Below are 24,728 nucleotides of genomic sequence, written 5' to 3'. Positions count from 1 at the left end.
CAGGAAGAAGGATGCAATGAAGTAGAGAGAGATAAAAACAAGCAAACAAAGGTCGAAAAGCTGTATCTATACAAGCGAGGTCTCAGGATAACATGACCTAGGAGAGGAGAAAAATCTAATAACGAAGTCCGAGGCCATACCAATGACCTTGACTAACCGCTCCAAACTGGGTTTCGATGCCCATCTCGGCGAGATCCGCCAAAAGTTCGCATCCACCTCTCTGAGCTTTGAGACTCGCCTCACTGATCCCGGACCATCTGATGAGTCGGATATGACTGAGGATGTCGGAGCGGCTTAGGAGAGAGTCGTAGGCGAGGTCGGTGTGGAAGACGTAGGTTTTGCAAATTTGGAGAGTTTCGACCGAATGAGGGAGCGCGGAGAGGAGTTCCGGGTTCGCCATCCAGCAAGTGAAGGATTTGAGTGAGGTACAGGCGGTGAGGAAGATGAGGAGAGCAGGGGAGCTTCGATCGGATCCGTGGATTTCGACATGTTCAAGGTGAGGAGCGAGGGCGAGAAGTCCGTCGAAGAAACGAGTTGCGGATGCTTGGGAGCCGTAAACGTCCAGATCGAGAGAAGTGATTGAAGTCGAAGAGGAATCAGCGAGGCCGTGGAGCAGGGCAGAGGGATACGAATCGTAAGTTCCTTTGAACGACAAGGCTTTGAGGCGGAACGGGAAAGTGAATGATGCCGAGGGGTGAATGCAACGATCAATGGGCTCCGAGAATGGTGCCGTCAGCTGCAGAGAGCGAAGACCTGATTGAAGGAATGAGCTCGTCAGCATGAAATGAAAACGAAAACGGCAGAAGCATCGAAAGGAATTTGTTTTCAGACTAACCTGCGAGAGACGATGCCTCGAGTAGCTCCACCTCGAACTTGCTCTTGCCCGTCGCGCCCTCGGTGCTTACAAGTACCAGATCCTGAAGCCCCTTTGTCGATTCGAGAATTTCGCACGAGTCGTCGATGTCGAGAGAGATCGGAAGTGAGAGCTTCTTCGAGTACTGAGTCCTCCCTTGAACTTGTAGAAACGACTTGGCGATCTTCCTAGACGGCAAGGAGACCTCCTGATGGAGGAGGTATTGCGAGGGACCTTTCCAAGTTGGATGCACGAGAGCTGCCGACCTAAGAGTTCGGGTTGTCGCGTCCGAGAGGATGTCTAGTAGTACCTCTGGAGGCAACCTCGTTGATGCCGCGACCCTCTGTTTCTTCCCAATACTCATACCGGCGGCCTATTGTCTCGATGAAAGAGATAAGGAAGTCGAGGTTCAAGTCCGTTTGAGCTCGACGATAAGCGTGAGGAGCGGGCTGAGGTATAGAGAGTAGCTGATCAGAGGCTGTATAAGTTGAAAGAAGTCGAAAGAGCGTGTTGATCGGTGTCAAGAGTCAAAAGTTTTCGAGGCAGAAAAGATCATCGATCAGACCGAATGTATGCAACTCCCTTATGCGAGGCTATCCTCATTCCTCGCCTGCTTGTCTCAACGCTCCTCACCGATCACCTACGGATGAAGATATAACGACAGAGCAATTCATCAGATCCTCTCCGTTCCGCGCTCGAACTTCCCTCTCCTCCCTCCTCCTTCCAACCGATGACGGCTCCACTTCTCTCACATCCTTCGATCAACCGACAGAGCTCTCGTACACCACTGATCGGTCCCGCCAAGCTACCGAGTCCACCAGCGAACGAAACGAGTCTGCCTGACGAAGACCCGCCCTCTTCGCGACCTCCCTTCGAAGAAGTCAACCAGCAAGAATCAGATGGAAGCGATAGTGAAGGTAGCGACGAATCGACATGGCTCAGACGAGGAGAGGACGGTGGAATGAGTCCGTTGGATCAGACTCTCGAGGAAATCGGTGTCGGACGGTATCAGCTTCAACTCCTCGTCTTGTGCGGTCTCGGATGGTTAGCCGACAACATGTACCTCCAAGCTGTCGCAGTAATTCTCCCACGAGTACAAAAGGAGTTCGAGATTTCGGATCGATGGATTGGATTGTTGAGCACGAGCATCTTCGCCGGAATGATGGTTGGTGCTTGGGGATGGGGCAGTTACTCGGATGCGCGTGGAAGATTGCCCGCGTTCAACCTCACACTGTGCTTTACGGCGGTCTTCGGAATCTCTTCGGCTTTCTCACCCAACTTTCCTACTCTCTGTCTCGCACTGTTTCTTCTCGGAACTGGAGTTGGAGGTAGTATGCCAACGGATGGAACTCTGTGAGTCTGTCCAAGTGGCACCCTCGTAGCCTCCTTTGACGAACTCGTCGTCTTTTGCGTAGATTTCTGGAAAACATTCCGAAAACGAGTCATTATCTCCTCACAGCGCTCTCTGTCTTGTGAGCTACTTCCGGTTACCTTCGCGTGTATCTCAGCTCATTTCTGCTGTGTCAATGCTGCAGCTTCTCCCTCGGCGCGATCGTCACTTCGCTTCTCAGCGTTGTCATCTTCCCTCGATTCGCCTGTGACTCGTCTCCCGACGCGAATGAATCGCCGTGCGATCCGAAAACTCAGAACCGAGGATGGAGAGTCCTGCTAGGGTGTCTCGGAATGATCGTAAGTTGTGAAATCCTTCGGAGCCGTGTTCCGACGAAGAAGCTGAACGACTCTTGCGATACAGAGCGTCGTAATGTTCCTCGCCCGCGTCCTCTTCTTCAAGCTTCACGAAAGCGCCAAGTTCCTCGTCGCTTCGAAACGAGCTTCAGCCGCCGTCGTCTCTTTACAAAGAATTTCGAGTTTCAACGGGACGAACTCGTCATGGGGATTAGATGACGTGGTCGACGACGTTTCGAGTATCAAGGAAAGGTCGAATGGGATTGGGAGTGTAAAAGGAAACGAGGACGAGGATGTGGACGAGAACGGATCGGGAGGAGGAGAACAACACGCCTACTTGTCGACTCGCTCTCCCTCACTCGATTCAGCCGCCTCCTCTCTCCTCCATGGCAACGTCGACCTAGAATCCTCCATCTACCCGTCCTCCGACCCAAGTGATTCGCATCGTGCCCGCCGACGACCCGAATGGATCAATCGATTGCCTCGAGCTTGGAGAAGCGCTGCGACGGATTACATGTCGAGAGTCGACGAGCTCCTGGAAGGCAAATGGAGAAGGACCACTCTGCTGATCTGGACGATCTGGACTCTTGCGTCCGCGGCATATACCGTACGTCTCGAATCTCTCCTGAGCTCGCAGGTTGGTTGACACAATCCCCTCGTTTGTAGATGTTCAACGTCTTCTTACCAAAGTTCCTCGAAGAAAAACTGGACCAAGGCCGAGGTGGAACGAAAGGCAAGGTCGACGAGTCTCTGAAAGATTGTAAGCTCGCTTTCGCAGACGCAGAATTCGACAGGCAAAGAAGAAACGGGACAAGCTGACTTGCTTCACTATTCCAGATGTCTTGTATACTCTCGCTGGCTTACCCGGCTCGCTCTTAGGGGCCTACCTCGTCGAGACGTCCCTCGGAAGAAGCTTGACTCTCGCCTACTCGACTCTCGCGACCTCTCTCGGCACTTTCATCTTCGTCTTCGTACATGGTCAAACCGGAGTTGTTCTGTCGAGCATGCTAGTGAGCTTAGCTGCGACGTTGATGTGTGAGTTCTCTGACAACTTTCGCTCGTAGCTGATCTGATCTGACCGCTCTTCGTTCTCACAGACGCCGTCATCTACTCGCTCACTCCCGAGATTTTTCCTACGACATTGAGGTACGTCGTAGTATAGCTCAACCTTCTACCTTGAACTGACTCATCTTGCATCTCGTTCTGCAGAGGAACGGCCGGAGGAATCGCCTCAGCACTCTCTCGACTCTCCGGGATCGTCGCCCCTCTCCTGACCGGAGCTCTCCTCTCCATCAGTATCTCCCTGCCTCTCTTCCTCAGCGCACTCTGCTTCTTCGCAACAGCAGTTTGTGCTTGGAACCTGAGAGGGATCGAAATCGAGTTGAAACTGGGAAAGAACGCTCTGAAGTCTGCTTCCCCTCCACACTAAAGCTTCTGTATCGTATCGAGTTCGTTGTTAAGTATGTTGTTGTATCTCTCTATATCCTTTTGTCGTTTTGTGTATCGCTCTGTCGTTCTTCTGTCAAAATCAGTGGTTTTGAGCGAGACGGTTCGACGATGAGGCGTGCGCAGTGAGTCAGAGCTTGTGTCGCAGCTCACAACTCTCGAAGCACTCTCCTCCAAATGCACAGGGTGTCGGAGGTCAGTTCCGAGTTAGCGTTCTTTGCGTTTTGTCCTGTTCCTTTGAGCAGAGACGATGAATTTGCGCGACAGTCGAGCAACTCCCCTCTTCCTGTTCAGCTATCCCCTCTAATTCTTGTATTGTCTCGGTGAGAGATTCAGGAGGAACATGAACAGAGCTATTGCGAGCCAAAAGCAGCCGATTTTCTTCATCCTCAGACTCTCCAAGTCAACGCTCTCACTCGCAGAGGGCACGGAGAACGACTGCGAGGACTAGATATTTGCAGACTCCCCACGAGGAGGGATTTTTAGCAGGAGTCAAAAAGAACAAACGAAACAAACTGAACACGAAACCAGTCAAACGATTCAAGCGCCACTTCAATCAGTTTTCTCCTCTTTCTCTGGATCACCATTGCTAACCACGTTTGCTTGAGCTGATCCCGAATCCAGATCCATCGAGGTTTTCGATTCCTCCTCCTCCTCCTCCTCCTTTTTGATCGGGGATTCACTCGGAAGAGACACGACAGGGTTCAGAGGAGAACGAGACGACCTTCCAGCAGCCGTAGCGGGAGTACCGTTCGTCACCGCGAGACTGGCAGAGTCCAACGAACGTTCGAACGCGCCAGCGATCGATAAAGCGGTCCTTGATCCGTTTTGCGTCGATTTTGCTGGAGAGGCGCCACGTTGAGCTGCGGCGAGTAGAGCTCGAGGAGCGGTAGGTGGCATCACTGGAGTGGTTGTTTCAGGGAAGGAAGTCGAGGATAATGATGATGGAGTATCGTTTGCGGCGACTACGACGGGGGGAGCGCTCGCACTCGAAGTCCTCCTCGCTGAACATGCGTTCTTCGTGGTTTCCTCGACGACTTGTTTCTCGTCCGCGGCAGTCGGAGCGGAATCGATCGCCATCGAGTTCGACGACCCATCTTCAAAGTTGCCAGATTGTGCGAGGAATGCGAGTCGAGAAGGATGGATTCCTGCCGTCGCGGCTGCGACGACACTCGCCGAAGGAGTCGAAAGTGCACGAGGTTGAGTCGGGAGAGGCGAAGAGTCGAAAGGAGAGTATTCGGCGACGCTAGGATGGGATGGAACAGGAACGGGGCTTGGAACGACGATTGGCGCGAGTCCGTCGGGGCGCCAGGGAGAACCGTATGAACCGTACGAACTGCTTCCGTCGACGAGGGAAGCTGGAACGTGAGGAGGGTAGTGTACCGCAGGAGAGTACAATGGGACGTCTGCTCTCGGCGCCATTGGAGCGGATGCGAGTGAGGGGTCGTCGGCTTGAGGAACTGGAGGAGGTCGAGAAGGAAGCGAGGTTCCTTGCGTGTCTCGAAGGTATTCTTCCTGGTGCAAGTTGCGGTACTCCTGAGGAGAGGGGAAGCGAGCGTGAGACTATGGGTCATAGCAGAAGGGAGCAGAAGGGAAGGCGCAGAGAAAAGATCACTCACTTTGCTCAATTCGCCTGAAAATCGCACGATGAGAACAGATCAAACATCAGTATCGTCAGTCATAGCCACATAATACATTCGACTCACTCCATTGCCAATCGTAGGTTGAAGCTATCAAGGGAACAATTGATGAGCGAGAGAATTCCAGAAGGAAACGAAATGAGCGCTTACAAAGCCCTTTCATCTGCCTCTCCTCACTGAACTCGGCCCAAAGTTTCATCGAGCCTCCCGGGAATTTGACTCCGCGTAAACCGATGTGAGCACTGTGACGACACTTTTCGTCCGTGAACGCAAGCCAGCAGGATCGGATATTCGAGTGATCGCTTTGTTGTGGTAGAGCGATACCAACGAGACCATCTACACAGACATCGGGAATCAATCAGTCTACGAGATCGAGTACGAGGAGAATGAATGAATGAAGCCGAACGAACCGAAAGAGTCGAAGAAATCTCGACAATCTCCCAAAGTTGCACGTTTTGGGATATTGTCCACGAGTAGTTCTGCGAGTTGCGCCTTGAGATGTTGTGGAAGTTTGGCCTTCGAACCAGGTTTGTTCGTTGACGTTGAAGCGGACGGAGCAACTTGGTGGTTCGCAACGGCTGAAGTTGAAGATGGTACAACAGATCGACGATCTTCCGAACGAGAGACAATGGCGGGAGATTTCGCGCGAGGAGCTGGAGCGATTCGACCATTGATTCGATCTTGCTCTTCTCTATACCATTTGTCAACGAAATCTTCCGAGAAATTTGCGAATTTCCAAACACCTTTTTCAACGAATCGAGGTGAGTACTAAGGCAGATGCAGAGGGAGAGAACAAGGAAGACGCTCACTTTCACGATGATCACTCGCGACCGAGACAACCATGCTCATACCTTTCCAATTGAAGCGATCACCTTGTTTGAGGAGCGCATTCGCCTGCGAACGACTTTGGAACGCCGCGAACGCATAGAACCATCCAGCTCTCGAATCCTTCTTCGCGTACATCGCTTTCTTCTGTTCGACGAGTTTGATCGCCGTCGCTTGTAAACCCGGAATAACGGCATCGATGAAACTCGCGACGGCTTCTTCAGTTGAACTCGGATGGAAATGTCGAATGAACACGGTCGTGAGCGTTTGTTGTAACGAAGGTGGAATCCAATCCGTTGGGTGAGGTTTCTGTAGCGTTTGTACGCTCGATCCTCGTTCTCTTCCTCGATCCGAACCCTTGTCTTTGTCCTTGTCCCTTTCCAACATTGACTTTCTCCTACTTTCATCTCGTTCAGGCGATCTCGAACGGTCACGTCTTGAGGGAAGATCATCCGTCCTTCTCCTAACACTATCGATCCTTCGCAAGAGTTCCGGAGTACGAGAACGTTTCCTCGTTTCGGCCACCGACATTCGATCCTCCTTGTCCAGTCTTGATAATTCGCCTCCCCGAGCAGGAGGAATCGGAATCGGCGACGACCTTCTCGACTTCCTTTCCCTTTCCCTCTCCCTCTCCCTCTCCCTTTCTCTCGATCGATCCCTCTCCCTCTCCCTATCTCGATCTCTCTGTCTCGTCCTCTCCTTCTCTTCGTCCGCTTTCGCCCGTTCGTTGTCCCGAACCTTCTGTCTCTCCTGCTCCTTCTCCCTCTCTCGTTCCCGACTCCTGTCCCTCTCTCTCTGTCGTGCTTTCTCCTCCTCTAACCGTCTCCTGATTTCCCTCTCCCGCTCGATAGTTTCCCCCGCTACTACATCTCGTGATGGTTTCGTCGTAGTCGTAGTGGATTCTGGTCTCGATTCTTTGTAACCGCCTCCGCCGCCGCTTTGAGAGGAACGAGAAGACCCTGGAAGTGCGAAAGGCATATCGACGACGGGTTCATCGCGTCTCGCCGCCGGTGGGGGAGGGGAGTACTGTCGAGCGGGTGCTGGCGCGGGAGGTGGAGGAGGTGGAGGTGCAATTCGATTCGATGTTGAGGGACGATCCGCTAAACTGGTAGAGGAGGAAGAAGAAGTCGGAGGAATTTCTGCTGCTCGAGTTGTGGTGGGGGCTTGGAGGGAGGGGAGAGTTAGGCCGGCACTCATGTCTCGTTCGCGTCGTCGATGGAAGATCTATACATTCGAGCGGATAGCATCAGGGTCCAAAACGGGAGAAAGAGAAAGAAAACGGGAAAAAAAACTGACATCTTCGGCATCCATCATTAGGTCTTTCGTCGAATTCGGATGGAATACTATCGCCTGTCCTCCATACATAGCATCAGCTCGGTACGCTCTCCGTCACGCAGAATGGCCAAGAGAGCAGAGCACTGACAGCGAGTTGAGCCGAAGTCAAATCTTCCAAATTCTCTAGGTTGAAATTCAAGTCGATCATCTCGAAATGCGGGAACTGTTCCTTCCTTCGATCTTCTATCGAACTAAAGATCCCCATTGGAGCTTTCGAGGCGATTTGGGCTCGTACTCGTTCTCGTTTCTTACGGAAAGTTCTTTTGAGGATAGTTTCGAATGATTCATCCCCTGTTACCCGTCTTGAGAGCTTAGCGGATGGATCATGCGAAGAGTTGCTAGGGGTTTACGTACAGTCTATGGACAAGGGAGCGAGAGCAAGTTGATAACTTGGAAGATCGGGAATCGTTTTTGAAGAGCAGGGAAAGTCGAGGTCGGCTAGATGGAACAATGGGAAAGGATCCCTATCATCTGTCACCATATCGACCTATTTGCTGCTGTCGAATCGATGAGGTCGGAGACAAAAGTTGATCAACTCGCGAGAAACCTCTTCTCCCTCTCATCTTCATTTGCGCGACTCATTCGAGTCTTCAAACCACATGAAATGTCGACATCTCGATCTTACAAACCCGACCCGGACGGTCACGCAACCGACGTGAAGAACCGACGTTTACTCCCTATAATCCTCCTTTCGGTCGCCCTCGCGTCTTACACGCTTCAAACAGAGTTGGCGTCGTATGTACAACATACTTTGGACTACAAGAAGCCGTACTTTCTCTTCTTCTGTACCCATTCGTGAGTTTGAACTCTCCTTCAGCTCCCGTATGACGAAAATCATCATTGAACCTTACCCTTAACCTCGAATTGTTTACTAGGGGTTATATGCTACTCTGGCCGTGTCATCTACTAGCCCTGAGAGTCCTCAAGATCCCCGTCAAAGAATCACTGCGAGATCTCCTTCCTCTCCTCGCTCAACATTTCGCTCCTTCTTCCCCTTCTTCTTCTTCGACGAAATCTTCCTCCTCTCTCCCCACTTCCACTCCTTCAAACGACTTTCCTTTTCCCCTCAAGAAGACATCTACGATCTCGTTCAAGACGCCATGGGTCCGAAACCTCGTTCAAAAAGTCGCATTGTTGACAATTTTCATTTCTTTCCCAGCTTTGAGTTGGTACGCTTCTGTCCCTCTCACTAGCATGGCCGATCTCACCGCCATCTACAACGTCTTTGCATTCGTGAGCCTCCTCTTTCATACTCTGACAGACTCTTTGCTGACTCGGTCCCTCGTCTCAGTGGGCTTATTTACTTTCCCTCAAATTCCTCCCTACCGAATCGACCCAGACTCCGTTCCAAGCCCGACTCAAACTCTTTTCCGTCCTCCTTGCCGTCAGTGGTGTATTCGTCATTGCTTATGGAGACGTCATTTGGGGGGGAAACGATAAGAGTGAAGAAAAGGGATCGGAGGGTTCGAATCGAGTTTTAGGGAATGGACTGGCGTTGTTTGGGAGTTTAGCTTATGCGGGGTATGAGGTTTGGTACAAGATTAAAGTGAGGTGATATACCGTCACCGTAACATCTTGTCAGGGTCCCTGACAGACTCGTTGTCCCAGATCGCTTTACCTGAACCTTCCACTTCCTCCACTTCCTCCAATTCCCGTCTCTCCGAAACCTCCTCCCTCCTTTCTACTCGTTCCTCTTCCCCCATTCCGGACATCGACCCTCCCACATCAAGCTCAGCATTCGAGTTCCCACCTCCTCCCTCTCCTTCCTTCACTCTCACAAATTCCCTCTCCACTTCCTCCCAGCATTCCTCCTCCTCTACTCTCCCCACCCTCGCTCCCTCTCCAACCCTCTTCCTCCTCTACTCAAACCTCATAACTTCCCTCATAGGTCTCCTAACTTTCCTCTTTCTCTGGATCCCGATCCCATTCCTGAACCTCATAGGCTGGGAAATATGGGAAGGGTTCCCTCCTCGAGCGGCTTGGGGCGCTTTGGTAGGGATCGTAGGAGGGGGGGTATTGTTCAATGGGTGTTTTATGGTGCTTCTTTCTTTGTGGGGTCCGGTCGTCGCCGTAAGACTTCTTCTCTCCCTTCTCCGGCTTCCGCCTGAGCGATGACCTGATTCAAACTCGTCGTGTGTGCATATGTGTGAGAGTAGTCGGTAGCGAACCTCCTCACTTTGATCCTCGTAGCGCTCTGCGACGCCCTTTTCGTTCCGACAGCTCCACCATTGACGAAATCTTCACTTATTGGTGGGGGGTTGATCGTGGTCGCTTTTGCCGGATTGATTTGGGGCGAGTATGGGACGGAATCGGAGGAGGACGGGATGAAGCATAGGAGACTGGGGAGTGAGGAGGGTGAGGAGGAAGACGAGGGGAGGAGGTAGAAACTTTTGAGGATTGAGGAGTGTAGAGACTAAAGAGCGAAGTCGATGTATTGTTATCATTGCGCGTGTTGTATCATAGCATTTACTTCACAGACTCGTTTGGAAGACGGCCCACGCGCGAGACAACGACTCGAATGGTTCCAGTCGAAAAAATCCAAAACCGAGTCTCTTCTCTGAGTCTCTTCTTGGTTCTCTCTTTGGATAGCGCACTTTCGGAGAGGCACGGTGTTGAAGTGGAAGGATCTCGAGCTTTCTCAGAGTAAAAAAGCGAGCCAGTATTCAATTTTGATCAGCAGACAAAACGAACCAAAAAAGCAAAATAGAGTAAAAAAATAGGGATGTTTCGAAGAGTACTGCCTGAAAATCGGGGTTGAACCGGGTTCAAGTAGAGTACTCTCCTATAGAGGAAATGGAAACACAAAAGAGCTAAAAATGACGACACAGGTTGGACTGCTTAGATAGAGAGAAAAGAGTGGGATCGAGGGGATACTGAACTGAGAGAGAGCTTGCGAGTGATGGGGGCGAGAGTGACGAATACAACCATAGAGAGGGAGAACGAATAACGAGGGAGAAGAAATGGACGACCTAGTGTGATCATAAATCGTCCTCTCGTACTCGTTTTCGGTTGTTCGATGCTCCGTCTTTACCTCCTCTATCAACACATTCAACGAGTCAGTAACTGTAGAAAAAGAGTAAAGGAAACAGTGGAGAACGTACAGAACGGTTTTATCCGTGATTAATCCTCTCAACCATCCATTCTCAGTTCGTAAAGTTTCAACATCCTTCTCGAGTTCAGCAACTCGATCTTGTAACTCTTTCGCGGTTTGTTCGAGCGCTTGTTCTCGTTGCTTCTTTTTGACTCGGAATCGAGCTATTCCAATCGCTCTACTCGTCAACACCAGCTTGCTCGACGCGGGATGAAGGGAGAAAACGAACCGGAAGCCGCAGTGTTCCTCCTTCTCTTGTCCTCTTCAATCGCAAGAGCGTTCAACTGTTCCTCCGTCATTCCTTCCGTGTTGATCCCTTCCGGAAGAGGAAGCGGTTCTAGAGTTTTAACTTTCTCAACTGCCGAAGCTCGTTTCTTTTTCGGAGCCGATGCGGTCTTCTTTCCTTTCGATGAAGTCGAGGCGGCGGGAGAAGGTGCGATGGAATCTTGAGGAAGAGGAAGAGCGGGAGGAGCGGAGAGAGGAGTAGAATCGAAAGTGGAACCTGAGGAAGGGGAAGTGAAGAAAGAAGCGGGGAGAGCTACTGGGGCCGAATTAAAGTCGGGAAGAGCGAGGGCCGGGTCAACGAGACTACCAATGAAGGAGGTATCCGAGTGGGAAGCAGCAGCGGGAGTAGGAGGAGCGAGAAGGGCGCTCAAATCGACCGTCGAAGTGTGTTCGAGTTCAGTCGTCGAAGTCGAAGCCGAAGAGTTGAGTGCGGTCGCAGGGAGAGTAGGTTGGTGGTTGTGGTTCACTGCGGTAAAGAGGGATTCACCTCCACGAGAAGAGAATCGAGGTTTCTCTGATGCGGATGATTTTTCTTCGAAGAGGGGAGGAGTTGGATCCGATCCGAAATCGGGAGAGTCAAAGTCGAACGCGACGTTCGTCCATTGTTCCAATTGAGCTTGCAACGCATTTCCATCGCAAGGGAACGAGACTATCCATCACAGGGCGTGTCAGTTCTACGCGCAGTGGAGGGGGCGGAGACAAAAGGAAAGGGAGGGAGTTTACGGGTCAACTCGTTTCTCTCTTGGACCGGACCGTTCGAAGGAGAGATCCCTGGACTAGGCGTCAGCTGTACCATACAACAGAACGCATCAGCTCTGTGCTACTACAGCCGTGAGAGAGACAGACGAGGCTGACCTGATTTAGCTGTTGATCGGGCAATCGAATCGTCAGCTCTACAATCCTTCGGAGCGGTTCAAGAGGGTACTACATACCTGATTGAAGGCCCACGTGTGGTTCATGATCGGTCACAGGCGTCGGGGATGAGTCGAAGTTTCAATGGTTGCGCTGGGAGAGAGGAGTCGAAATCTTTTCCTCGCTTACCCAAGCATCGGCTAACTCTTCGATTCAATCCGTTTCGCTATGACTCGCTTGCTACGCGATTCTCAAGTCTACTTTATTCACTAACGGGTCGGTATCCTCTCACTCTTGTCCGGCAAGAGAAACTCAGATTGTCCAAACTTTTTCCTTCTCCACGTTCGTACGAAATCGGACTCTCTCTCGCGAACAACACTCTTCGTTCCTATTCTGTTTTGCTGGCGACTTGCAAGTAAGATAAACATACAAATAAGAAGGGTATACATACTCCAAGAACTACGCTGTTTGGATCGCTTAATCCCTACCAACATTTGCGAGTTTTGCAGCTTTTCTTGCCGTCCATTTTCGACTGATGAATTCGTTAGTTACCAGCGTTACGACCTACGATATCATCGTTAACGAGAGGTTAGTCCAGGCGTCTCGCACACGGCAGGGAAGAAAGGAAAAGAGAGACTGACGGTGTGAGGTGCAATTCGAGCTAAATGTGCCGTGGTTCCACGGTAAAGCGACTTGAAGCCTTCTACTTTCCACGTCTTGTACAGACAATCTATAGGACTCGTGTCTACGAGGAAGGAAGCGAAAGAACGAGTTTAGTCAAGCGAATCGAAAGCTGGGAGTGGGAACGAAACTCACAGAGTAGTCCTCGAGGTTTTCCGTCGGGTCCGATCGAGTTGGGTGATTGATTGTACATTCGAGTTAAAACCGTGTCTGAGAGGTCCCATTCGATTGGTTCGCGCAGATGATTCAAAAGAGACGGAATGGGAGTTTTGATTTTCGAGTTGTAGGGGGGAAAAAAAGAGAGTGAGTCAATCGTCAGTCCAAGCACTTGACGAACACGCAGAATATCTTAAAAGAAAGAGTGAACTCACCAGCCGGTTGCATAACCGCACAAACGCACGCACCACTAAAAGTACTCGCCATCAAATACAACCCAATATGATCCCCAATTCCCCAACCCATCAAATGAGTCTTTGCCAAATTATACGCCGGTAATTGTACCGAACTACCCATGGCCGTTCTCAAGATCGCAGCGTCCATTCCTCGAATTAAACCTCGGGGTCCTTCTTTCGAAACGATCGATTTGAACCCGTGTAAGACGGTAGGGTAGTGGTGTTGTGCTCCGACGGGGTTGAAAGGTGAATAGGCTTGCATACGTGCTTTGATCAGGAAGAGAGGGTTTCCGAGGATCGCTAGATTCGGAATCGTGAACGAAGTGAGATCAGTCTTTCGCTTCGACGGAGACAAAAGAGATGGGAAGGGAAACTAACCTCCTGCGACACCTGAACTAGCACCAGCGGCGATACTCGTCCAAGCTTTCGTTTGATTCTTTTCGTAACCCGCTAAGGAATTGATCGCATGTCGAAAAGGTTCGTAAAACCCTAACCGAGATCCATTCAACGCGATTTGATAAGTGTACTACTCACCCTCGCATTTAATCTTATCAGCAATTTTCATCCCGTGGCGAGCAAGCGAGAGAGAGGTCAGAGTTGAGCTTACAGCAGCCCCTAAACCTCTTTGAATTCCCTTCAACCCTTCAAACTTCCAAGTCTTTTGTACGCAATCCAAAGCACTTGTATACACTTTCCCATTCGGTCCAGCTCTCGGTGGTCCACCCGTCTCTGGAATCGCAGCTGAAGGCAGTGTGGAAGTTGCGGGAGGTAATTTTCGACCTTGTAATTCTCCATCTAATTGTAATCGAGTTTTCGCGACTTCCATCGGATTCGTGACTATTAGACATCACGATGATTTCGGAGTCAATAGGGTTAGAGGGAGGATTGACCGCGGGAAGAGAGGGGAAGGAGGAGGAGGGAAGGAGAACTCAACTCGTCACGGCTGTACATGCTGCAATCGCTCCAGAGATGAACCCTATTCAACACATCGTAATCTGTCAGTAGCTGTCTAGTCAGCTCATGTGTAAGCAAGTGAGCGTACCCTCTGGAGACAAACAAAAATGATCGGAAGATGAGCCGAAGTATCCGAGAACCAAGAGGGAGAGAGAAGGACGTACCGAATGCATTGAGGTTGATCGCTGGAGGCGTTGGGGTTGTATTACTCGCCATTGCGCTCAAGCCGGCAGTCGATCTGAGAGATGAAGAAGGAATGAAAGTTTCGGCTTGTTGGATTGTCGAGTTTAGCTCTCTCCTCTAAATCGTCATCCCACTTAAGCTTGATCTCTTTGCGATCATTTTCCGTGTCGTAGCACAACAGATCCTCGAAAGACATGCAGAATCGGCAAGGTCTGAGCTCGATGTAAAGCGAAAATCGAATTCGTATTCTCTTTTTCGCCGCGCCGTTTCCTGACCATTGTACCACATCGAGAGTCACTCTTCCTCTATCTCATACTGTGCTTCCCGCCGCCACGAGATAGAACGAGACGATGATGCGAAATATTTACAACAGACTGCGAAACCGACTGAAAAAGAATACTGCTGCTGATGGACTCATGTTGATGATACTGCTGGTTCCTCGTTCATCTTCGTCTGAATACCTTTCGCACGCTGTTGAGCAAATCATCCATACCAGATCAGCATTGCCTCTCCAGCGAGAGATCAAGTTGGATGCGATACTCACATCGACGAATTCTGTCAATTGTTTCTCCAATTCTTCAAGTCTTGATTTCTTCACTTGATTCTCTTTGATCAATTTCGCTTTCTCCGTTCCGAGCGTTTTCCGTTCTTCCTCAAACCTGCAAGTCGAAACTCGCTCAGTCTCACGAGTTTCCCTTGTTCGACTGAAACGAGCGGTCGGACTCACCTCTTCCGTTCAGCCAATTCGAACGCCAATCTCGCGAGCATGAGTTTGTGGAGTTCTTCTTCTGATGAACCGGAAGGTAAAGGGAGTTCGAGTCCTTCGGGAGGGGAAGAGGACGAGGCGAGTTGCTGTAGTTCTGAGAGGGAGTGCATCGGGAGGTTTTGATATTCAGATCTGTAGAGTAAACGGCGAAAGTCAGCTCGAGGAGAGGCACGAGGGAGCCGAGAAACGAAGAACGCACTGATACTCCTCGCAAGCTTTGATTTCTCGTTCGAGATGATTCCGCTCAAACAGTAGATTCTACATATCGTTCAAATGAGCTTCTCTGACAAGCCTCGCAGTCTCTAGTTGATTGAGGACTGACTTGTAACCTCAAATGAGCGGCATCCATCTCCAACCTCGCATCCTGAGTACTCGTTCTACACTGTTTCGCATCCAAGAGGCTATTCCGATTTACTTGGTGTAACGCTGCGAACACTGGAGCGGCTTGAGCGAGAATTTGACGAGTATCGAACCCGTTTGATGAAACGATTTGATCAGACAGTGATTGGAGCAAGGAGATGAGCTGCTCGGGTGGAAGGGTGTAGTTCGTTGGGCCTGGCATAGTCGACTGCTGGAGTGTGGGTCGGAATCGTGAGTTAAAGAGAGAGCGGCTCTGATCGGTTCGCGAAACGAGTCGAGGAGTTGATCTACTCTTCTCTTCCTTCCCCTCGTCTCACCCTCGGTTTCAAGATGCTCTCACGAGCTAGTAAACTAGCACGAGCTGCCCCTCGCTCCCTCTCGAGGGCGTACGCTTCCGAAACCTCTACCTCGTTCTCGTCCGCTTCAATCTTTCCCACCGAGCCGACCTCTCCCAGCGTCAAATCTACCGCTATTCCTGGTGCGTGTGTTTCTCCTCGGTCTGCATGAACGGTTGACTGAAAGGAAGGATTTTCGTACAGGTCCGAAATCACTCGAAGCGAGTAAATCGATCGATTCTTTCCAAGATACCCGTACTCACGTCGTCGTTGCTGGTAAGCCTCCATGATTTCTTGCACACATGGATATCCTTTGTAAGCTGAAGTGTGCGCGGTCGTTTTTGGCTTAGATTACGCGAAATCGCAAGGTAAGGGCCTACTCAGCTTTTTTCCTCTTGCGAACCAATCTTTCGTAACCCAATGCTGACTGAGACGAATTCCTGATGACGAAATAGGTAATTACTTGGTCGATGTCGATGGGAACGAAATGCTTGATGTTTTCTCGCAAATCGCAAGGTAAAGCGCTCTGGCCTGCTTGAATCAACTTTCTGGATGCTGACTTGGACGCTCTGTTCCTGCTGTTATGCAGTATCGCGATCGGTTACAATAACCCTGAACTACTCAAGCTTGCCAAGACCGTGGGTAGACGCTCTTCCAAAGCTAGAACTGACGAATTCGAACAAGCGGCTAATCCCGATTTTCCACTGTCGAGCAGGACGAATTCGCTATTGCTGCGTGAGATCCGCTCTGTCGCTTCTATACCGTACTTACTTGTACTCACCTTGTCGACGGCCGGAATGCAGCATGAACCGACCAGCGCTAGGCTCTTTCCCAAACGCAGAATGGTCGAAAACGATTCATGAAGGATTGTTATCGGTCGCTCCCAAGGGTACTCCCCATCTCTTCACTCAGGTATGCTGCACCACACTCTCTCGTGACTGGTCTCCTTGTGAGCGAAAGGTCCTGACTCCACCTCGATTTCGTTTCGTCTTCTCGCTCGCGACTTAGATGTGCGGTTCCTGCGCAAACGAAGGTGCCCTCAAAGCTGCTTTCATGGCTTACCGTGCTCGTCAACGTGGTGAAACTCAGCAAGAAGGCTTCTCCGCCGAAGAAGTGAGCTTGCTCTCCCTCTGACTTCCCTCAGCTCTCTTCGCTGACTCCGCCTCTCCTGCCAACTCGCTCTGCAGATGAGTTCCTGCATGAAGAACTCCTCCCCAGGTACTCCCGATCTCGTTGCGCTCTCCTTCAAATCGGCCTTCCACGGTCGTTTGTTCGGATCCCTCTCCCTGACCCGTTCGAAAGCGATCCACAAACTTGATATCCCGGCGTTCGACTGGCCCGCCGTTTCGTTCCCGAAGATCAAATACCCTTTGGACGAATTCGAAGCCGAGAACGCAGAGAGTGAATCGAGGGCGATTGCCGAAGTAGAGGAATGTATCGTCGAATGGAAGAAGAAGGGGAAGGATGTTGCGGCGTTGATTGTCGAACCGATTCAGTCGGAGGGTGGAGATAATCATGCTAGTCCGAATTTCTTCAAGGCTTTGAGAACGATCACGAGGGTGAGTCTTCCTTCGCTCTAGACTGTCAATTTCGTTACTTTTGAGCTGATTCCAGATTGGAGCTACGCTAGGAACATGGTGTCTACTTGATCGTCGACGAAGTGCAAACTGGTGTGGGAGCGACCGGAACTTTCTGGGCTCACGAGAAATGGAACTTGCACCATCCTCCTGATTTCGTTACTTTCTCGAAGAAGGCTCAAGCCGCTGGTCAGTCCTCAACCAAAGATCCGTGAGATGTTCGGTGGAGAGGACTGACGACTTGAATTGCAGGTTTCTACCACGCCGCCGAGACCCGTGCTTCTCTACCTTATCGAAAGTGAGTTATTTTGACTCTTTACCTCGCCTCTTGACTCGTGAACTGATTGTACTTTCGCTCTATAGCTACAACACCTGGATGGGAGACCCGATCCGAGCGCTCCAAGCCCGCTCCATGATCTCCTTCATCAAATCCCACGACCTCGTTTCCCACACTGCCTCGATCGGTTCCGAACTCTTCTCTTCCCTCTCGTCCTTCTCCTCGCGCTACCCTCGAATCATGCAAAACCTCCGAGGAAAGAACGAAGGAACGTTCATCAGTTTCGATTGTGATAGTCCTGAAACGAGGGATCGATTCGTTAGTGAGATGAGGAAAGTCGGAGTCGTAATGGGCGGATGTGGTGATAGGGCGGTTAGGTTGAGACCAATGTTGGTGTTTGGGAAGAAACAGATGGACGTCCTTTTGGAGAAGATGGAGGGAGTCTTGAAACAGTTAGAAAACTAGGAGTGCTTGTTTCGTTTTACTTTTTCTTTGTATCTCTTTTCGGGTTCCACGTGGTTTCTCTCTCTTCTGCAAAGGACTTTTCACTACTGGCACATAGCCGTGTGAGGGAGAAGCAGCGAGCTTGGAATTGCGACAACACAAAACGGAAGAGGAAACGGACAAAAGCTAGGATCGAATCATTCAAAGACCTTAACGACTCCACTTCGATCTCCACTGACAACACAGCGGAACGGTAGGTCGACAATCGCGAGAGCCGTGATAGCCTCTCGATGAGCTTTCATCAGTTGTTGTTGAGAGTTTGCGATGAGAGTTGAACGATGGACGCGAGAGGTCGATGCAGCGGGACGAGAACGGGATGAGGTAGAAGAGTTGTTTGAAGACGAGTTTGTGACGGGAGGAGGAGCTTCGAGGTAAAGGTTTGGGCGGGTGGTCGAGGCGTGAACGCTGAACAGTTCGAAGAGATTTGGGTCAACTTTAGAGCTCTCGACAGAACCTCAGTCAGAAGGAGCTTACGAGAATGTAGGAGTCTCTTCGTCAATGTCCAAACCGCTAATGACGGCGCTCTTTGTCGCTCTGCCGAGATCCCAGAATCGCAACTTGCGGTCTTCGCCTCCCGTCAACAAAAATCCTCCATCTTTCTTTCCTTCCCGAGACTCGATCGAGTCGGGATTACCGACAGAAGGACGAGCGGTAGGTTGGAGAGAGTAATCGATACCGACGAGGAAGCTGCGAATCGAGGGAAGGATCTGTGAGGGTGACGTTTCATTTTGACGAATCGGATTTTTGCTGGGTGGTGCAGTCGAAGATGCGAGAAGTGCTTCGATCGCAGCGGCAGGGTCGAGAGTCGTTTCGTGCATCGCAGGAGAGGGAAGTTCGTCGTTCGGCGAGAAGAGGTTGGTGCGGTTCGTGAGAACAGCCGAGCTCGTCGCAGCTTGTTGAGGAGTGATGATTCGGAAGTCTTCGACCTTCGTGCCTTCTTCGAGATTCCAGACTTCGGCGACGACAGTCCCTTGCGTCCGAGAGTTCTTCCCCTCGAGCTCTTCTCCCTCCGCCGCGACGACGATCCAACGACCTTTCCCTTTCGAAGGATGCAGTGCGATCTTCTCTATCCTCCTCGCGCCGATTGACCAGCTTCGTAGCAAGAGACCAAATCGAAGATCCCATAATGTGAGCGTTCCGGAAGCTGTTCCTGCGACGAGCCAGAGGTGTTTTCGATCGATACAGATTGAAGTGATCGGGCCGAGGTGGCGGGGGTTCTTGAAGGTGTGAAGTGAACGCATCGTGCGAACGTCGAGGATCGAGATTGTCGAGAGGGAAGTACCGAAAACGAGGTTGTTCGTTGTTTCTGAAAGCGTCGTTCGATTGTTATCAGCTGACTGTTGTACTCAAAATCAGGAGAGCGTCACTCACGGGTGTTGTAGCTCGCGAGACATGTGACAAAGTCGTCTTTTTCGTCAACCTTGTACTGACGAATCAGAGCCGGTTTCGAGTACTTTGGCATCGTACCGCTGAGTCCGACGTCGACGCGGTGAATCCAAACAGTTCCGTTCGTCGAAGCGCTCGCGACACAGTGCGAAGATTCGAGGAGGATGACCGAAGTGATTTTGCCTCCTTGTTGGAAAGTCTGCCTCGATTTCGACGTGACGTTCTTCTCGAGCCGCATCGTGTCCCAGATCTTGACCGTCCCGTCTTCTGAACCAGTGGCGAAGAAGAGCTGGTCGGGAGCGACTGCGATGTCCGTGATCGCAGCGGTGTGTTCGACGAGGTGTGCGATCAGAGTTCCTTCGGGCCGGGTAGGAGTTCGTTCGCGAGGAGGGAAGGACGTCCGAAGTGCTCGACGGCGAGGTATGCTCTGACCGACGCGAGGTCCGAGTTCGGGGAGTGCTTCGCTGTAAGAATCGAGATAGGTCCTTTCGAGAAGTTGCTTGATGCTCGGATCGTTCCCCTCTGCAGAAAAGAAACGCATAAGTATTCGATACCGTCACAAAGAGATGCCGAAGACTTCAACGTACCGTAGGTACTAACGAATCTCTGAGGTGCGATGATTCTCTTTCCCGTGCTCCTTCCGAAACCAGCGGCCGAGTTCAGTTCTGTTCCCGCGACTGATCCACCAGCCTCCGCCTCGCTTCCTTCTCTATATCTAGCGTCGACATCGAAGAGACCCATTGCATTCGTTGAATCCTCTGCGATTGCTGGCGAAACTTTCGCGACTTCAACTCCGGAGAGACGGACTCTTGATCGAGCAGGAGGACGGCTAGCGGGAGAAGTCGTCGGATTCGAGAAGGTTGAAGTCGAAGTCGAAGCCGTGACATCCGAGATTTCCGTGTCGGTTTGCGAAACAGTTCTTTTGAGGTGAAGGTCGCCCGAATTCAGGTTGATCGGTGGTTCCAGCGATGTTCCCATTCCGGTCGTTCTCGCTGCCGGCGAGGTTTCGTGCTGAAGGCTCGATAGAGAAGCGTTCGATCCTCCAACTCCTCCGAGTGCGAGACGTCTTCTGAGATCTTCCGTGAGCTGTCCTCCGCTGACGCTCCTTCCCGTGATCGGTCTATCGCCCGATGGCGAATGTGGAGATCGAGGTAACTCTCCTCCTCCTGTCGCAGTCGAAGAAGCTCGCCGACCTAACAATCCACCTCCCGAGAAATCTGAAGGTGATTGAGTTGTTAGACGAGTTCGTGCAGCATTCAGCGCTTCGGATTGAGGCTTGACCGTGAAGAAGATGGTCTGCGGTACGACTCCAAGATCTTGCAGAGAAGAGTTCGCGGTTGAGAGCAGAGCATCGGCAGAAGGGTCGGTGGATCGAGAGGGAGCACTGCGGGAGAGAACAGTGTCAGCACCTTAATTGTCGAGCATGAGCAATAACGAGACTCACGCTTGACGAGCGGCAGCAAGCTTGTTGATGTAATCCCTCATCGCGCTCAACTTGTACTCATCCTCAGGTTTCATCCCCAAAAGTCGCATCTTTTCGAGTTGAGCGTGATCCCTACCAGACGAAGATTCTGTGTCAGTACTCCCTCACTAAAAGTCATCAGTATGTATAGCTCACTCATCGGTCCGAACTCCAGCATCGCGAGGTGCACCTTTCACGTTCGTGCGAGCGAGAGACCAGAAATTCGACTTCCCGGCTTTACCCGCCCAGCTTACTGCAGCTTCGAAGATCATCCTCGGTAGCTGGAGCGATGAGAGAGCGTAAGTAGATGGAGCCGAATAGCAGAAAATAACGTCAACTCACTGGTTCTCGTGCGTTATCAAGCAGCGACAGCGCAGTGATGTCTTTGACGTCGGCTCGAAGGAGACGCTTCACGATCGGATAGAAGATGCACCATCGATCGGTCGGCTGCAGTAAAGTCGAGACAGTGGCGAGAAAAGTTGCAGTTCCTATTTTTTTCGAAGTATCGGTATCAGTAGGAGCACGATGGAGATGGCGCGTACGACTCACCTTCTCGTATCCAGATGTTAGGGTGACAGAGGAAACCGGAGGTTGATTGAACGAGTTCCCAGGTTTTCGATTTCGCCAACAACCTCCGAGACGCGAGAATCGTCAACGTTTCGAGCACTTTCACCGTGACGAATTCTTCCGGGTCTGAGCTCCACGAGAGACAATCGAATCAGTCACTCGATCGCGAAACGTGTATAGAACGAGGAATTAGACCCACCTGCGAGACTGAGGACGATCAACGGCAAAACGTATTCTTCCAACGCTTTCGCTCCGACAACTCCTGCGACTCCAACGCAGACTTCATTCCACTTGTATCTCAAGAGCCAGTCTCGGGTGTTGAGGTACGTGACGAGATGGGCGAGGAGTTGATCATTTGCCTTCGCTCTTCCGAAGAACTGGCATAGTGAGGGGATCGAGTAGAGTAGAGCTCGACGGACGGAAGGAGCTGGATCCGTGAGGAGAGGACCGAGATGAAGAGATATTTGAGCGTGAAGTTCGGATAAACGAGTGTCGTAATTCGCCTGCGAAAGTCGATTCAGATCATTTCTGACTCGATACAAGAGCAGAGAGTAAGAACATACAGCATAAGGGTTCCCTTCGAATTCACCTTCTCCTCCGTTGCCTCCTGTTCCTCCACTAAACCCGAATTCGATGCCACCGTCTCCTTTCATCGCTTCTGCCATGTTGAGGAACTTCTTGGCGACTTCGGCAATCCGACTACAGCAGAGAGCGTACGTGACTCGAGGCAACGTTTCGGGATCGGTAGAGAAAGGTAGAGTGTTGGGCAAGATGTACGAGGGGAATAGATCGAGATTCGACGGGGTTAAAGTTTGTACAAGCATCAACTATCCTCGCATTTTCAGTCAGCGCTTCCGAGAGATTGGTGCGGAGGAACCGGGACTCACCGTTTGGGTCAAAGCTCTCAACGCCATACTCCTCACGACAGACTCTTCGTCGCTCAACAAAGTCACCAGATATGGAACCAATCGATCGAGTCTCGTCTCATCCGTCAGGTATCGATTCAGCGCTAAGAGTAACTCGATCGCTCGGAGAATCGATGATGGATGTTGACAGTTTCGCACGTTCGAACTGATTAGAGCGAGGAGAATCAAAGCAGGACCATCTGTTTCGCAGTGAACATCCGTCAGCTGAAGGTCAAGTGATTAACAGGAGGTCGCACTGACCTTTCGTACATCCAGCGGTCACGACCTTGCCTTCCATTCCGGGTAAATTCAACTTGATTGGGAAAACATCCTCTTCCTCTTCTTCCTCTTCCGCCTTCGCTTTCCCTTTATCCTTTCTTCCATACTCGCTCGCGTCTCTCTCCCCTCGGGAATCCTTTTGAATCCGCGCACGATCATCTGGCTCGAGAGATTCATCGAGGTATCGCTGGATGATTTCCCATTCGTTCCACACTCTTTCGATTCTCTCATCCGCGTCAGTTCTCAGCAAAGTCTGTTGTTGAGGTTCCGCCAATCCAGGTGTCGGCGTCGCGGTCCCGAGCCGAGTGGTTGAAGACTGTGCTTGCGAAAAGGACGAAGATGCGGTCGGCGCTGAAGGAGGGAGTGGTGCCGAGACTCGGTTGAGCGAATTGAGGAAGGGATGGAGGAAAGTGTAGAAGATGTCGGGGAAAGCGGTTTGACGATACTGAGATAGGAGAGTCGAGAAGGATAGACGGGAAGAAGGTTCGAGCGAGATCATACTTCGGATCAAGGACTGAGACGGGGACAGACGAGGAGTTAGGTCGATGAGCAGTGTGATCGGAGAGGAAGACGACGACACTCACCCTGATCTCGACGTGTTCAATCTCGTTCAAATAAGCTTCGAGATCGTATTGACCCTCGCGATACTTGAACAGCTGAGTCAAAGTGAACGGACTCGTTCCTTCCATCCACAATTCCGCAATGACACAACCTGCAGAGAAGACATCCATCTCTTCCGTAACTTTCCCATCTCGTTTACCGAATTCGAGACTCGCTTTCTGTTTCGCGAGGGGTGAATTCGAGGCGTAGAAACGTTCAGGAGCGAGGTAGCACGATCGTCGAGATGAAGTATCGAAGTAGAACGAGAAGACGGATGGGTCGTCGAGTGGGAGGTAAGTCGGTTTGAACGAAGACGAGAAATCGGTCAGGAAGATCCAGTTCCACGATGTCACGACGATGTTTTCCGTTTTGATATCTCCGTGGGCGATCTGTAAGTCCAGTGGGCTCAGTGAGTACTCGTTGCGCGAACTGAGAGACAGTGAACCTACACCTCGTTCTCGAGCATCTTTCAAACCGGTCAATAGTTGAAAAGTGATCCAACGTTTCTCGATCGAACTCAGGAACGGGCGAGTACTACCGGATGTAACATGAGTCTTGCTCCTATGGGTAGTCAAATGGAGATTGAGCTCACCTAATTCGATCATAGAGATTGCTCGCGACCCATTGTCGAATCAGATACCCAGCTCGTTCAGTTTCGATCGCTCTCGCATACGGCAACACATTGACACAATCCCGCAGGGCTTCTCGTTCCGTCTTGAGTCGTCTCTGAAACTGTTTGAGCTCGAGAGTTTGATCAAGTTTGGTGAACAGTTTGACGACGACGGCCCCTTGTCTGTGTCTCCCTCGGATCGTCTTCAAGAACCTCGCAGATCCCATCCTGAGTCTCGCGCTGTACGGTCAGCCTAGCCTTGACAGATAGAGGGAATGGGCTCACGATTTGTCGTAGACTATCTCCCCTCCCAACTCGGCGAAGAACGGATCTGCATTCGGTGCATTGCGTGTAGTCGCTGCTGGTAGTGTTGCTGTTTGTGGTAGCGAGATTGACGCGCCCATTAGGCGTGTTGTTGGGTGAAGGGAGCGGTTTCAAGATGAAGTGGGGGGGTAGGTTTCCTTCCTCCTCCTTTCACTCCCATCGATACCAGCCATCGATCAATCAGCAGAACTAGGAACTGTTCAAGAAACGGGCGAACCTAGAATCGGAGCACTGTGTTCCGACCTCGATCCGACAAACACTCCAAGTCCTCACCTCCAAAGCTGCTCGTGGACCACTCCTTTCTGTGTCCTGTAATGCTCTGCGCGACTGCATGAGGGCCGAACGAAGGAAGTATCCCAGGTGAGTCGTTGCAGATCTCGAAGTCGTCCTCGCTGACTTCAGTCGTTTCGATTTATGGATAGAGACGCTTCCCGCTGATCGCTACCTTCCTTCAGGCCCTTACCGAAGTAGCTTTGGACGTTCCCTTCAAGCTTTGCAACACGGGCAGATCCTCTCCAGTGACAGCGACGTGGATCACCTGCCAGAAATCCCA

The 24,728-nt window shown here is 51.2% G+C and overlaps 9 protein-coding genes across 9 annotated transcripts; 3 read left to right on the top strand and 6 right to left on the bottom strand.

Moving 5' to 3' along the window:
* Positions 1 to 115: 115 nt before the first annotated feature.
* JCM6883_005009 (uncharacterized protein) lies at positions 116 to 1,217 on the bottom strand (the record flags this gene model as incomplete). The annotated part of the gene is made up of 2 exons (XM_076631568.1): positions 116 to 753; positions 836 to 1,217. The coding sequence occupies 2 exons, from the start codon at positions 1,215 to 1,217 to the stop codon at positions 116 to 118; spliced, it is 1,020 nt and encodes a 339-aa protein (XP_076488385.1).
* A 366-nt stretch (positions 1,218 to 1,583) lies between these two features.
* On the top strand, positions 1,584 to 3,968 carry JCM6883_005008 (MFS transporter; the record flags this gene model as incomplete). Its single annotated transcript, XM_076631567.1, has 8 exons — positions 1,584 to 2,206; positions 2,269 to 2,325; positions 2,389 to 2,542; positions 2,607 to 3,146; positions 3,206 to 3,299; positions 3,377 to 3,574; positions 3,637 to 3,685; positions 3,749 to 3,968. The coding sequence occupies 8 exons, from the start codon at positions 1,584 to 1,586 to the stop codon at positions 3,966 to 3,968; spliced, it is 1,935 nt and encodes a 644-aa protein (XP_076488384.1).
* Positions 3,969 to 4,537: 569 nt separating this feature from the next.
* On the bottom strand, positions 4,538 to 8,266 carry JCM6883_005007 (uncharacterized protein; the record flags this gene model as incomplete). The annotated part of the gene is made up of 9 exons (XM_076631566.1): positions 4,538 to 5,521; positions 5,605 to 5,618; positions 5,692 to 5,715; positions 5,776 to 5,961; positions 6,036 to 6,368; positions 6,435 to 7,674; positions 7,747 to 7,800; positions 7,874 to 8,076; positions 8,140 to 8,266. The coding sequence occupies 9 exons, from the start codon at positions 8,264 to 8,266 to the stop codon at positions 4,538 to 4,540; spliced, it is 3,165 nt and encodes a 1,054-aa protein (XP_076488383.1).
* A 123-nt stretch (positions 8,267 to 8,389) lies between these two features.
* On the top strand, positions 8,390 to 10,169 carry JCM6883_005006 (uncharacterized protein; the record flags this gene model as incomplete). The annotated part of the gene is made up of 5 exons (XM_076631565.1): positions 8,390 to 8,580; positions 8,661 to 9,018; positions 9,077 to 9,331; positions 9,394 to 9,855; positions 9,942 to 10,169. 5 exons carry the CDS (start codon positions 8,390 to 8,392, stop codon positions 10,167 to 10,169), a joined length of 1,494 nt encoding a protein of 497 aa, XP_076488382.1.
* A 594-nt stretch (positions 10,170 to 10,763) lies between these two features.
* On the bottom strand, positions 10,764 to 12,120 carry JCM6883_005005 (uncharacterized protein; the record flags this gene model as incomplete). Its single annotated transcript, XM_076631564.1, has 6 exons — positions 10,764 to 10,821; positions 10,887 to 11,040; positions 11,106 to 11,810; positions 11,885 to 11,948; positions 12,017 to 12,025; positions 12,094 to 12,120. The coding sequence occupies 6 exons, from the start codon at positions 12,118 to 12,120 to the stop codon at positions 10,764 to 10,766; spliced, it is 1,017 nt and encodes a 338-aa protein (XP_076488381.1).
* Positions 12,121 to 12,490: 370 nt separating this feature from the next.
* Positions 12,491 to 14,213, bottom strand: JCM6883_005004 (uncharacterized protein; the record flags this gene model as incomplete). The annotated part of the gene is made up of 8 exons (XM_076631563.1): positions 12,491 to 12,577; positions 12,655 to 12,758; positions 12,830 to 12,904; positions 13,066 to 13,386; positions 13,465 to 13,612; positions 13,694 to 13,923; positions 14,021 to 14,062; positions 14,129 to 14,213. The coding sequence occupies 8 exons, from the start codon at positions 14,211 to 14,213 to the stop codon at positions 12,491 to 12,493; spliced, it is 1,092 nt and encodes a 363-aa protein (XP_076488380.1).
* Positions 14,214 to 14,637: 424 nt separating this feature from the next.
* Positions 14,638 to 15,551, bottom strand: JCM6883_005003 (uncharacterized protein; the record flags this gene model as incomplete). Its single annotated transcript, XM_076631562.1, has 5 exons — positions 14,638 to 14,694; positions 14,768 to 14,882; positions 14,951 to 15,121; positions 15,189 to 15,247; positions 15,312 to 15,551. 5 exons carry the CDS (start codon positions 15,549 to 15,551, stop codon positions 14,638 to 14,640), a joined length of 642 nt encoding a protein of 213 aa, XP_076488379.1.
* A 128-nt stretch (positions 15,552 to 15,679) lies between these two features.
* Positions 15,680 to 18,003, top strand: UGA1 (4-aminobutyrate transaminase; the record flags this gene model as incomplete). The annotated part of the gene is made up of 12 exons (XM_076631561.1): positions 15,680 to 15,827; positions 15,889 to 15,960; positions 16,035 to 16,052; positions 16,140 to 16,200; positions 16,274 to 16,322; positions 16,400 to 16,419; positions 16,488 to 16,596; positions 16,693 to 16,797; positions 16,872 to 17,243; positions 17,315 to 17,450; positions 17,514 to 17,559; positions 17,625 to 18,003. The coding sequence occupies 12 exons, from the start codon at positions 15,680 to 15,682 to the stop codon at positions 18,001 to 18,003; spliced, it is 1,515 nt and encodes a 504-aa protein (XP_076488378.1).
* A 176-nt stretch (positions 18,004 to 18,179) lies between these two features.
* On the bottom strand, positions 18,180 to 24,255 carry VPS15 (ubiquitin-binding serine/threonine protein kinase VPS15; the record flags this gene model as incomplete). Its single annotated transcript, XM_076631560.1, has 16 exons — positions 18,180 to 18,447; positions 18,517 to 19,348; positions 19,414 to 19,950; positions 20,016 to 20,812; positions 20,873 to 20,983; positions 21,047 to 21,171; positions 21,233 to 21,378; positions 21,440 to 21,583; positions 21,657 to 21,960; positions 22,021 to 22,284; positions 22,345 to 22,562; positions 22,624 to 23,155; positions 23,226 to 23,630; positions 23,691 to 23,775; positions 23,834 to 24,079; positions 24,137 to 24,255. The coding sequence occupies 16 exons, from the start codon at positions 24,253 to 24,255 to the stop codon at positions 18,180 to 18,182; spliced, it is 5,133 nt and encodes a 1,710-aa protein (XP_076488377.1).
* Positions 24,256 to 24,728: the final 473 nt, after the last annotated feature.

The sequence above is a fragment of the Sporobolomyces salmoneus genome (genome assembly GCF_050403485.1).
Source record: "Sporobolomyces salmoneus JCM6883 DNA, S_salmoneus_JCM6883_v1_ctg18, whole genome shotgun sequence".
NCBI lineage: Eukaryota > Fungi > Basidiomycota > Microbotryomycetes > Sporidiobolales > Sporidiobolaceae > Sporobolomyces > Sporobolomyces salmoneus.
Note: the sequence above shows the minus strand (reverse complement) of the source record. Positions and strands in the feature narration are given on the sequence as shown.